The 12,198-nt window shown below is 49.4% G+C and overlaps 1 protein-coding gene across 2 annotated transcripts in view; it reads left to right on the top strand.

Moving 5' to 3' along the window:
* EEPD1 (endonuclease/exonuclease/phosphatase family domain containing 1) overlaps positions 1 to 1,092 on the top strand; it is a 123,192-nt gene extending 122,100 nt beyond the window's left edge. For both annotated transcript variants that reach the window (XM_057731565.1, XM_057731566.1), the window contains exon 8: positions 390 to 1,092. In XM_057731565.1, the coding sequence (XP_057587548.1) occupies positions 390 to 589 (200 nt within the window). In that variant the 3' untranslated portion in view covers positions 590 to 1,092. The remainder of the gene's footprint in view (positions 1 to 389) is intronic.
* Positions 1,093 to 12,198: the final 11,106 nt, after the last annotated feature.

Below are 12,198 nucleotides of genomic sequence, written 5' to 3'. Positions count from 1 at the left end.
TCACCCCCCTTAGTCTTTGCTTTGTGAAATAGGACCTTCACTTTAGACATCTCTGCAGGGCACGTGTCCCTGGGTCAAACGCTTATTCTTGCCGGTCAGATTAGAAGTGGTGCACGGTGAGGAGGGGATGGGGGCCACCTTACGTAGGCCGACAGGGGTGTGAACGAGCAGGAGACGTGCACCTGGGATAATTTCAGTGCCTATGCGGTAAACCCTCCCTAGTCCGGAAACTCCAGTGGGCTGAGACAGCTTGTTTGCACAGACAAGTCAGGTGGCTGCGGGGTCTCGTCAGGCTTGCCGACGTATCGCGTTGGCCTCCACCCTGCAGCCTGTGGCTGCCGCCCCACCCCCCATCCTGACTTCTGGGTCTCTCTTCCCTCTGCCTCCAGGCCACTGGGCTGTCGTGAGAGAAGGCCTCACAAACCCGTGGATTCCAGATAACTGGTCCTGGGGCGGAGTAGCTTCTGAACACTGCCCTGTGCTCGCCGAGTTTTACACCGAGAAGGACTGGAACAGGAAGGAAGGCCCTCGGAATGGCAACGGGGTTACCCTGGAGCGAAGTGAGGCCAACATTAAGCATGAGCGATGATGATACCAAATCGGTTTGCCACGCCCTGACCCCGGAGGCAAGGAGCTCGCCCTTCCCGGTGAAGATGCAGAGCCCGAACTGCCTGCCCTCTTGTCCTCGTTTTGACAGTGCCGGCGCCCGGGCCTCGATCTGCCTGCCTTCCTTGCAGACACTTTTGTATTTTCATGGGGAAAGGAGCATGTCGGGCCCTCGAGGTGCCCGATGGTCAAATCAGAAGCCCAGTGAAGAACTGAAGCGTCTCTGATCTGCGGATGCCGCCCACCTCAGCCGCCCCGGGGCTGGCCACCCCGCTGCCTGGACCGCAGCTCGAAGGGAGCAGCAGTGGAGGCTGAGGGCAGAGAGGGAGACCTCCCTGCGTGATGCCAGGAGCTCTTGTTTCTGACCACCCGTCTGCGATGTTCTGGCTGCAAATTCCATAAAGCTTTTAACTTGAGCACTCTCCTCAAACATTTTGAGTGATGATTTTTAGTTTTGTTTTGAAAAAATAAACAGAGATGAACCTGCCTGGCCGCAGTGAGAGCCTGGGGGTGGGTCCCCTGCCGTGTGTGTTTTCTGTCCCGTCCTGATGCCTCTGAGGGGCTGCGGCCTGCAACCCCCAGCCCCGGGAGCTCTTTTCACATCCCCACCTGGAGATCACGCAGAGGCGCCCGTCACACCCTCACTGACCCCCTGAGACCTCTGTGAAATCTTTACATCGTCTCCTCCCTCCCATCCTGTGCTTCATCGTCTGATCCCCGTGCCAGATGGTCTGTTCCCGTGAAGGCCCACTTGTGCCTCCAGACACTGTAGGTTCCTTTGTGCTGGGCGAGCATTCCATCAGAACCATCTCCTTTCCTCCTTCCCTGCCCACGCCAGTTCCCCAGCCCAGTCATTCTCTACCCAGAGCCTCTCTCTGTGATCCTGAGGAGTAGCTGTGGATTCTGGATCCACAGGAAGCTAAGCCTCGGAGCATCGAGGGAGGGAGGGTCCTTCTAAGGGGGGGGGTGGGGAGGCACTGGGGGTGGGGCGGGAAGAGCAGGTTAATTACCACAAGGCACCCTTTCCTTCCCCAGGCTGGGTTCTCGCTTAGGTCCTTGTGAGACCAGGATTGTAATGCCCATTTCACAGCTGAAGAAACTGAGGCTTAGAGAGCTTTACCTCCTGAAGGTCACACAACCAGTAAGTAAATAGATGAGATCCACACTCAGTCCAAAGCCCGTGCACACATCAGCACTGTGCTGCCAACACTGACGTGTGGGAGTGTTCACACTGACCGTGAACTTGTGGACCACCATCACCACCAGTCGGAACCCAGTGGCTTGTTGGGCCCAGGGCTGGATGGGCAGTCAGAGGGGCCCGTTGTCCATCTAAGGCCGCCTTTGGGGCCACCTGGCTCCAAGGAGCATCCGTGGTCGTGAGCACGGGAAGGAAGCCCCTTTCTGGGGGCTCTGCGGGCACTGGCCATCAGCCATGCCCACTGCCGGGGGTATCTCTCCAGAGTGGGAGGGTGAGCAGTGCCCGGAGGCCCAGAACCTGTGCCACCTGAGCCTTGACCGAAAGCAGCCAAGTTAGAATGAAGAGTTGTGGCGGGTAGGAAAGGGTGCTCACCAGCTGAGCTAACCTTTTTTGGGGCTTCATCTAAAGTTAAAACCTCCACTTGCATTCACCAGCAAGATGCCCCAAGTCCTTTTAGCCAGATTTTTGCAGCAGAACTGTGGGAAAAAAAGGGCTTCTGAAGTGAGAGGAGGGGGAAAGAAATCCAGTTAAATGACCTTTGTGAAGGTTGTTTGGTTTGAGCCAGAGGCTGGGGACCTGAATTGCAGCGGCCACACCTCTTATACTGGAGTGTGCTCAGTACTTCTGCTTAGCCTTGGCTGGATGCAGACACACCACAGATGCCGAATGGAGGCACTTGTCACCCAGGGACCCCAGGAGTGGGGTCATTGCTCGGGGTCTGGAGCCAGCAGACGTGGCTGCCGAGTCCCAGCTCTGCCAGGTTCAAGGTGTGGCCCCTGGAGGTTCTGCTGGTCTGGCTGAGTCCCAGGTTTCTTATGTATTAAATGCGGATAGAACCCCTCAGGGTTGCAGAGAATAAATAACATCTGTAAAGTTCTTAGCATACTGTCTGACCACAGGGTACAACCCAGGGGGAGCCGTTCCCCAGGACACAGGGTGAGAGCTCAATAAACAGCAGCATTTTTTAAAAATTAGTTTCAATTATTTATTGTTTACACTTTATCTCCAGAGTCTCTCTGTTCCCCTCAACTGGAACATGAGCTTTGTGGTTTCCCAAGAGTATGTCATCCTGGACTGTGCACTGGTCCAGCTGACTCTCAAAAATAAGCGTCCCCACCCAGTGGCGCCTGTCACGTGCACACTGATCATCCCACCCCGCGTTCCACTGAAGAAGACCCAAAGGCCCCGTCAGGCTCCCAGACTGCCCCTCACGGCTCCCCCTGGCGGAGAAGCTTGGTAGGACTCTCGGTGAGTCATCTCCCAGGGACGGAACCTGAGCTTTGTCCTGTTGACAGGAGCCGGCAGACCGACTCCTGTCTCTCAGAAGGAGTAAGAGCGGGGCTCAGATGTGGCATCCTAAGTGCCATCGTCGCTGGGCTAACAGTGGGCACATTTAGCCTTTGAAAGTCTCGATTGCCAGCCAGACTGCGGAAGGATGGAGCCTTTCTCCCGCAGAGCGTTAGGCTGTGGAAGCAGCTGTCTGGTCCTCTGCCAGCCCCCGGCCGCCTGGGCTCCTCCCCGCCTGGGCCTGGGAGCCTTTAGCCCAGAGGCAGGAATTAAAACGTACAGAATTAAAAGCTCAAGTTTTCTAGAAGTGTTAAGATTAATAATCAGATGGCCCATCTCTTCCACCCTCCCCTGCACAGTAAATATGAGGGGATTGAGTAGAGCTTAAATTTACAAATTGTGGATAGTGGTTGGAGCTGGATGATGGGAACACAGGGGTTCACGACACTTTTCTGCTTTTGTCTATGTTTGAAACGTTCCATAATCACAATGAAATAAATGCATAAATAATAAAAGGCCCAAGCTCCCTCTCCAAAAACTCCAAAAGACATTTTCGAAGATTTATTCTTTTTAACAGAATACATTTCCCTGTAGACCAGGTGTGCTGAAGTCCTCACAGCAGAAGTAAAAACATGTGGAGGAGATTAAGTCCTATAATCTTTCTTTTTATGCCACTCCCTGAAGTGGCCTTTTGCTGGGAAGGAGTCACGGAAAGCAATCCCGTGTTTCATTCTAGAATGGGGAAATTAAAATATATGTATTTGGAGGGTAAATTGGAAGTAACGGAGAGAGGAGAAGAAAGGGATGTTTAAAAGCCTTGGGCTGCTTTTCATTCATCACACGTGGTACACCCACGAGGCTGGGCCTTGGGGGTGGGGAGGGGAGCGGCAGGGAGACCCTGGCCTTCCAGGGTCACTGGGCCATGGTCCTGGGCTGTGTGTGTCTCCGGCATGGTGCCCCTGGGGCTGAAAGGGCCTGGATGTGTGGGATATCCTGTAGTCTCCATTCACCTCTTGGTGAGCCTGGAGGGAGGCAGCAGGGATCTGAGTGCCAGGCTGTTAAGAAACTTGTCTCTCTCTGCTGGCTCTGGGATGCCTCATGCAGCAGCCAAAGTGATTCATTCCTGCATCTTCCATCTTGTAAGAAAACCATGGGTCCTTTCATAAAACAGAACCCTGCGCCTCCAGGCTGGTGATGCCTGGAGATGGTGCTCCGTGGGAGAGGGCCTGTCCCTTCCAGCCCAGCTCTCTGCCCAGTCTCCTTGCTGTCCCCTGGCCTCAAGGCACTCACCGTTGGAGTGTCCCCACCCACCGCACAGGTGAGCTCAGGCTGGGCGGGGAAACAGCCTTTACCAAAGGCGTAAGGAGGCAAAGAAACAAGCCAGGGAATCGTAAACGAGCTTCCCCGTCTTCAGCGTGACGGGGCAGATGGGAGTCTCCCTGCCTCAGCCCACCTGGAGAGGCCAGCAGCCCCTGCCCCTTGGGAAGACCCTTGGGTCTGTCTGGACACCCTGCAGGAAGTCCAGAGTGAGAACAGAGTGGTCACCATGAGGTCTCCTGCTCGTCTGAGGCTGTCATCCAACCTCCCTCTACTGCCCGGCACCTGATCCCTTTCCCTCTTGATAGGCCCCAGGGATGTCTGTCTCCCCTGGAAGAGCCCCACACAGGGGTGCCTGCTTAGGCTAATTGCAGCTGAAGGGCAGGCGCAGAGGAGTGAAGGTGGGACACGTTCCTGAGGACAGAAAGGAAGGGGGCTGGAGGGGAACTGGCACTGCCTGCCTCCTGGGTGTCGCACACCTGGCCAGGTGACTTCAATGCTAGCCTGAGGACTTTCTTCGAGGATCTGAGGCTGATGCCGTAGTCCTCATTTTACAGTAACCTACCTGGGCCTCACAGCTGGTAAGTGACAAAGTCGGGATTCCGACTCAGCTCTGTTTGACTCCAAAGGCCTTGCTTTTTAACGTTCTTCAGGGGAGAGGCTCATAATTAAGAATAAACACAGAAAAACGTGTACAGCAGAGATACAAAGTGCTGTGTGAATCAGAGGAAGAGAGTATGTTTTCACCTGGCAGCAAATCTGAGGAGTCTTCTCTGGGAAGGTGTCTCTGAGCTGGGACTTGAATGGGCAGGACTGGGGATGTGGGGCGTGAGAATTCTGGGCGGGGGGGGCCAAGGACAGAGGTGTGGAGAAGGGAAGGGTTCAGTATAGGTCACTCTGGCAAGAGTTTATGATGTGCTATGGGGAGAAGACTAAACGGAATCCGAGGCCAGATCTTAGATGGCGGCTGGCTAAGGGGCGGGGAGGCTGTTCTGCAGGCAAAGCAGAGAAAGAGGCTGCAGCCCTGGTGCACGGGGAGCCATGCAAGAGAAGTGCAGGTCATCACGCTGGCCCCTGAGGCAGGGGTGAGGCTGGGAGCGGAGCAGTGGTGGGCATGGAGGGGCAGGGCCGTCGGTTCCCCCCCCCCCCCCCCCCCCGTGACGAGCAGGCCCCCCGGAACACCTCCAGGGCAAGCTGGAGGCTCAGCAAGGTTGGGGGAACTAGTGGGAGGAGATGAAGAGAAGCTCTGGGAGGCACTGAGAGCTCAGCTGTAATGGATGTTATAGGCCCAGACTCCTGTTTAAATCCATCTGGAACTTATTATGGGTGTGACTTTGGGCAAGTTACTGGACCTCCCCTGAGTCTCAGTTTCCATATCTGAAAAATGGGGTACTTCTACCTAGCTTGTAGTATGGTCATAAAGATGAAATGAAATATTGGATGTAGGTGGCAGTCCTCCCCCTCATACCACCATCCCCTCCCACCATCACCTTCTGTGGTGGCCAAGCTCCTCTGGGAGATGGAATTGTCTGGGGAGCTCCCAGATACAGTGACAGCCCCCAGCCAAGCACGAGGAGGCGGCTTTGTGTGAACACCACCATAAAGATGGACATGAGGTCAGAGGCCAGGGCCCGACCGAGAGTGGGGTCACGGGGAGACCTGACCACCACTGAGAAGCAGGCCAGGTACCTAAAAGCAGAGGTGGGAGGACCTGTGATGGGGAGGAATTTGCTGGGCATAAAAGAGGCCACCTGTGGGGATGAGGGGCTGACCCTGACGTTTAGGGTCAAACCGCATGAGGCAGGCTTCACCTGGCACTTTTGGTTCTGAGATGCTTAATGGTGTCTGCTTAGCAAGCTGAGCCCCCATCAGTAGCCAGTGGTGGAAGACGGGCTCTCTAAGTGCCTTGCTGCCTCTATTATGATGAATTATTTAATTAAGCGATTCTTGTTGTGGGTGGGGAGCATCGAGGACTCAGGTTTTGCTGTGATAAGGAGTGCCGTTGGCCTGGAACGTGTCAAGCAGATAAGGAGGCCTGTGGAAAACAAGTGACCTTGACAAAGGCGGGGCAGGGTGTGGCAGGGGGCGATGCACAAATGCAAAAGGGAGAGGGCCGGGGGCACTTCCTACCGCCTCCTGCTCTCTGGAAACTGCTTGGGAGGCTGAGTAGCCAAGGTTGACCTGGCAGTTGCCCCAGCAGCACACAGAGCAAGGGAAGCAGGTGGCAGAGGGTGGGAGGGGCCAGACCCCCCGTCACTGCAGGCCCGGGTGCAGCCTGGAGCAACGAGGATGAGCTTCGAAGGCAGAGGTGAGGTGCGATCTGGGGCACCCTGGGGTCGCCATTCCTTCCTTCCCCCTAGGGTGGGGACTGGAGGGGATATGCTCTCTTCTCAGAGTGTAACACAGGAAATCCAGGCGGGTGAGAGCAGCAACATCCACAGGCTTAAAGAGCAGCAGGGAAAGAGGGCACTGCCTCGACCCCAGAGAGCCTGGTCCTTCTGCACAGGTGGTTCCACGTGGCCTCGGTGGGAGGGAGATGGGGGAGAGAAAGAAAAAGCCCTGGAAGAGATTTCCCACCTGCTGGCCTTTTCCTGAGTCTTGGGGGTCGGAACCACAGGAGGCAGCCTGCAGTTGGTACCTTTGGTTCTGGGGCACCTGATAGTGTCTGCTTGACAAGCCGAGCGCCCATCAACGGTGGTGGTAGATGGGCTCTCCTCAGCACCCTGCTGCCTCCGTTATGATGAATTATTTAATTGAATGATTTTTGTGGCTGGTGGGGAGCATTACAGACTCAGGTTTTACTGTGACAGTGAATAAGGGCAATTGGCTGGCATTGTGTGGTTGCAGCAGAACCGGCTGCTTTGGACTGAGCCTGAGTCTGCAGCTGGAGGAGGATGTCGGGCCACCGGTCCCCGGCCCACTGTGTACCCTGTGCTAGTTTCTTCACTCTGAGCTCAGAAATGTCCTGAAGTGGCATTTTAATTTATTTATTAGGTTTTTTATTTTTTAATTTTTATTTTATGTTGCCGTATAGTTGATTTACAATGTTGTGTTAGTTTCAGGTGTATAGCAAATTGATTCAGTTATACATATGCTTGTATCTATTCTTTTTCAAATTCTTTTCCCATTTAGCTTATTACAGAATACTCAGTAGAGTTCCCTCTGCTATATAGTAGGCCCTTGTTGATTTATCTATTTTATATATAGTAGTGTGTATGTCAGTCCCAAACTCTCCCACACCTTTCCACTTTAGTAACCAGAGTTTGTTTTCTAAGTTTGTGAGTCTGTTTCTGTTTTTTAAATAAGGTCATTTGTATCATCTTTTCAGATTCCACACATAAGTGATATCATATTATATTTGTCTTTCTCTGTCTGACACTTCACTTAGTATGATAATCTCCAGGTCCATCCATGTTGCTGCAAACGGCATTATCTCATTCTTTTTAATGGCTGAGTGATACTCCATTGTGTACATGTACCACATGTTTTTTATCCACTCCTCTGTCGAGGGACATTTAGGTGGCTTCCATGTCTTGGCCATTGTAAACAGCGCTGCAATGAATATTGGGTGCATGTATCCTTTTGAACCATATTTTTCTCCAGATATCTGCCCAGGGGTGGGATTGCTGGATCATGTGGTAGCTCTATTTTTAGTTTTTTAAGGAATCTCCATATTGTTCTCCATAGTGGTTGTACCAATTTACATTCCCACCAACACTGTAGGAGGTTTCCCTTTCCTCCACACCCTCTCCAGCATTTATTGTTTATAGACTTTTGATGATGGCCATTCTGACTGGTGTGAGGTGATACCTCATTGTAGTTTTGATTTGCATTTCTCTAATAATTAGCAATGTTGAGCATCTTTTCATGTGCCTCTTGGCCACATATGTATGTTCTTTGGAGAAATGTCTATTTAGGTCTTCTGCCCACTTTTTGATTGGGTTGTTTGTTTTTGATAATGAGCTACATGAGCTTTTTGTATATTTTGGAGATTAATCCTTTGTCAGTCACTTCATTTGCAAATATTTTCTCCCTTTCTGTGGGCTATGTTTTCATTTTGTTTATGGTTTCCTTTGCTGTGCAAAAACTTTAAGTTTAATTAGGTCCCGTTTGCTTGTTTTTGTTTTTATTTCCATTACTCTAGGAGATAGATCAAAAAAATATTGCTGCAATTTATGTCAAAGAGTGTTTTGCCTATGTTTTCCTCTAAGAATTTCATGTTGATAGTATCTGGTCTTACATTTAGATCTTTAATCAAATGGAAACTGTGAAGTACATTTTTAAACAGAGATTCGTGAAACGGATTTACCTCTCAGCCAACGGGGCACCATCCCTGTTCTATGCTTCAAGGAATCCTATGAATTGTCTAGGCTATAAAAATCCCCCCATTCTTTGACTCTAAAAGCCCAAGGACAGGGAGTCAGGAAATGCCAGGAAGAGGCCCGGCTCCACACAGACTTGTTGGGTCCTGGGGGGCAACCTGTGAACTGCATTTCCCAGGCCCTCAGTTTCTGTCCTGCTCGAAAGTGTTACATCTGACTGAGCTATCAAACAAGGAGTGTTGCTCTCCGGGGCAGTGGGGCTTTCACTTCAGTGCATGGAAGGGTCTCCCTAGGAGCTTGCTGGCGCGCACGTTCCTAAGCTCTGACCCCAAGAGTCCGATGTTGGAACACTCACTGATTAGGTCGCCTGTGGTCCAGCTGGGTTGATGAAGGTACCCTGAGACACACACTTTGAGAAATACTGATGTGGAGGGGACTTGGTTTAAACAGAGAGCCGAGAAATGTGGCTGAACCTACTATAAATAATACCCAAGATAGAGATGGGGTGACTGAAGGTTTAAGAAATGCACTAGTTTATAAGAATTTTAGTGTGACTTTCACTGACTAGGTAAGGGATTCCTTCAGCCGGGGTATAACTACCTGAACCTATGAAGGACATCAACAGGGTGCTCAACACTCGAAGGGCCAAAGGTGACAAATGGCAGGAGAGCCGCTGTAACGGTGACTGTTTTATTAAGAGTCTGAGTCCTTGGCTTGCTGTCCCAATGGAGCTGGCAGTGAGGATCTTTCATTACTTCAATTAGCAAACACAAAACCAGCGTTCAAAGACTGATGTTGGGTAAATCCTTACTATTTATAGAACTGGTAAGCAACTGGAGCTCTAGGAATTTTTTTGAACTTGTCTTCTGAATTTTTCTGAATGTATCATTCTTCATCATTTACTTATCCAAGTCTAATTTCCTAATTACCAGAGAATTTTTTAGAAGTCCAGTCTTTTCATATGTATCTTATGCACCTGCTGGCAAGCAGCTGTCAGGCCGAGTGGTTTGGTACTGAGGCCAGCTAGGTGCAGTGTTTGCCTGGGAAGATCAGACCCGCCAGCCTTCACAGGCAGCTTCCAGCTAGACTCTGAAGGCAAGTGCCCCAGTTCTCATCGGCCGCATACAGATGTTCATGTTCTCAAAGCCTAGAATTGTCCCTGACAAATCTAGTCACACATCTAACCCCAAAACACCTCAGATGTTTCCCAAAGGCCCTCAGGAATCCCAGTTTATAGGAGATCTGTGTACCTGGCGAATGGGGTGGGTGGGGGGTAGACCTCTGTGTAATTTCCATTATTTTATTAGAAGATAGCCCGGAAGCTTAAAGGGTCTGAAGGCTGCATTGTCACTGGGTGTCTTGGGTCTGGGACAGAAGACTTGAAGACCCACAGAGCTGTTGTATAGCAAAGCAAGAGTCAGTTCCCTAGACTCACCTGTGTGTGATCCAGAAATAGTGGGAACCCCAGGTTATAGGCCATAGTTAGCTGCTAAGCTGAGAAATCTCTTTGGCCAGAGGATCTCCCTCATTTCTTTTTTTTTTTTTTTTTCCTCTCATTTCTTTAAAAGGAAAACGCTAGTTCTGGTTTTCCTGAGAAGTGTCTTAGGTAATTATGTTGGAAGCTGTGGTAAGGTAAATCTGAATCTCAAATTGCTCACATTTCACATAGATACTACTTATTTGAATTAGACACATTAAAATGTTATTGAAGGTACCTCTTAAGACTGTAAAGAGTGTATACTTCAGCATAGAATAGACTATGTATATTGCTTTTCAGCCCAACTTATGTCAGGAAATTTTATGACAAACTTGCCAGTGGGAGATTTACATTGGACAAAGAGGAACAGATTTTGAAATAGGCCTGCAGGATGCTTCAGTAATGCCTTCTCTTGAGCTCCTTAAAATGACATGCAAATCTTTCCCAGAAAAGTTATGCTTGCTTAAAAATCAGTGTATGTTTGAGTGTAGCTCCAAGGGTCAGTCAGTGAGATTAATCATCTAGAGGGCCTCCAGCCTGAAATAGAATACTAAAGAGGAAAAGAGCTGCAAGAAAAGGGGAAAAGAAGAGCTTGTGGTCCCTCTGGTGGACAGTTGTGGAGTGGCACCCAGTAATTGGCTCAGGAACTCTTTCGGGGGTTCAAATAGCTCACCATCGAGATCTAGATCTTGCAACACACAAAAAAAGAGCTACTGTCCTACTAAATCCAAGAAGATCAATTTATATGTAAAATCCAAGCTACATAATACAGTAATTAGGGAAATACTGTAAATATGATAGAGATTATTTTTAAAATGCAAGAAAACCAAATATCTGGTTTATCTGAATTTTAGACGTTTCCTCCTTAGGTCATCACATATTTGCTGCTCTTCAGAACTTTGATACATACGCTGTTGAGGTTTTTTCACATTTAGCTCATCCCCGTGTTGGAAAAAAAAGTTCCAGAGCTTTACAATCACTTGAAATTGTCTCCCACAGAAATTCCACTTTAAAAGAAAATTGAAACATAGTTGACATACAATATTATGTTCATTTCAGGTGTGCTACATAGCAATTTGACATTTGCATACATTATGAAATGATCACCTCAGTAAGTCTAGTCCCCATACAGTGTTGTCACGTTACTGACCATATTCCTTATGCTGTATATTACATCCCCATGGCTTATTTCATAACTGGAGGTATCAATACCTCTTGATCCCCTTCACTTATTTCACGAACTCCCCCCAACCCCATCCCCTCTGGCACCACCCATTTGTTCTCTACATGAGTGTGTTTTCATTTTGTTTCATTTGCTTTGTTTTTTAGATTCTACATATTGGTGAGATCATACAGTATATGTGTCTGTCTTATTTCACTTAGCATAATACCCTCTGGTTCCATCTTTGTTGTCGTAAATAGCAAGATTTCTTTTTTTCAAGGCTAACATTCCGTTACATATATATACTACATCTTCTATACCCATTCATTTATTGATGGACACTTATGTTACTTCTGTGCCTTGGCTGTTGTAAATAATGCTGCAGTGAACATTGGGTGCATATATATTTTCTTTTTCTTTTTTGTTTTAAGATTTATTTATTATTTATTTATCCATTTTTGGCTGTGTTGGGCCTTCCTTGCTGTGAGCAGGCTTTCTCTAGTTGTGGCAAGCAGGGATTAATCTTCATTGTGGTGCACAGGCTTCTCACTGAGGTTGCAGAGCATGGGCTCTAGGCACATGGGCTTCAGTAGTTGCAGCACATGGGCTCAGTAGTTGTGGCTTGTGGACTCTAGAGCACAGGCTCAGTAGTTGTGGCACCAGGCTTAGTTGCTCCATGGCATGTGGGATCTTCCTGGACCAGGGATCAAACCCGTGTCCCCTGAATTGGGAGGCAGATTCTTTTTCCTTTTTTTTTTTAATTGTTAACTTTTTACAATAAACTCCATATATTTAGAGTGTACAATTTGGTATTCCAATCTCCCAATTC

The sequence above is a fragment of the Hippopotamus amphibius genome, chromosome 4 (assembly GCF_030028045.1).
Source record: "Hippopotamus amphibius kiboko isolate mHipAmp2 chromosome 4, mHipAmp2.hap2, whole genome shotgun sequence".
NCBI classification, from domain to species: domain Eukaryota; kingdom Metazoa; phylum Chordata; class Mammalia; order Artiodactyla; family Hippopotamidae; genus Hippopotamus; species Hippopotamus amphibius.
Note: the sequence above shows the minus strand (reverse complement) of the source record. Positions and strands in the feature narration are given on the sequence as shown.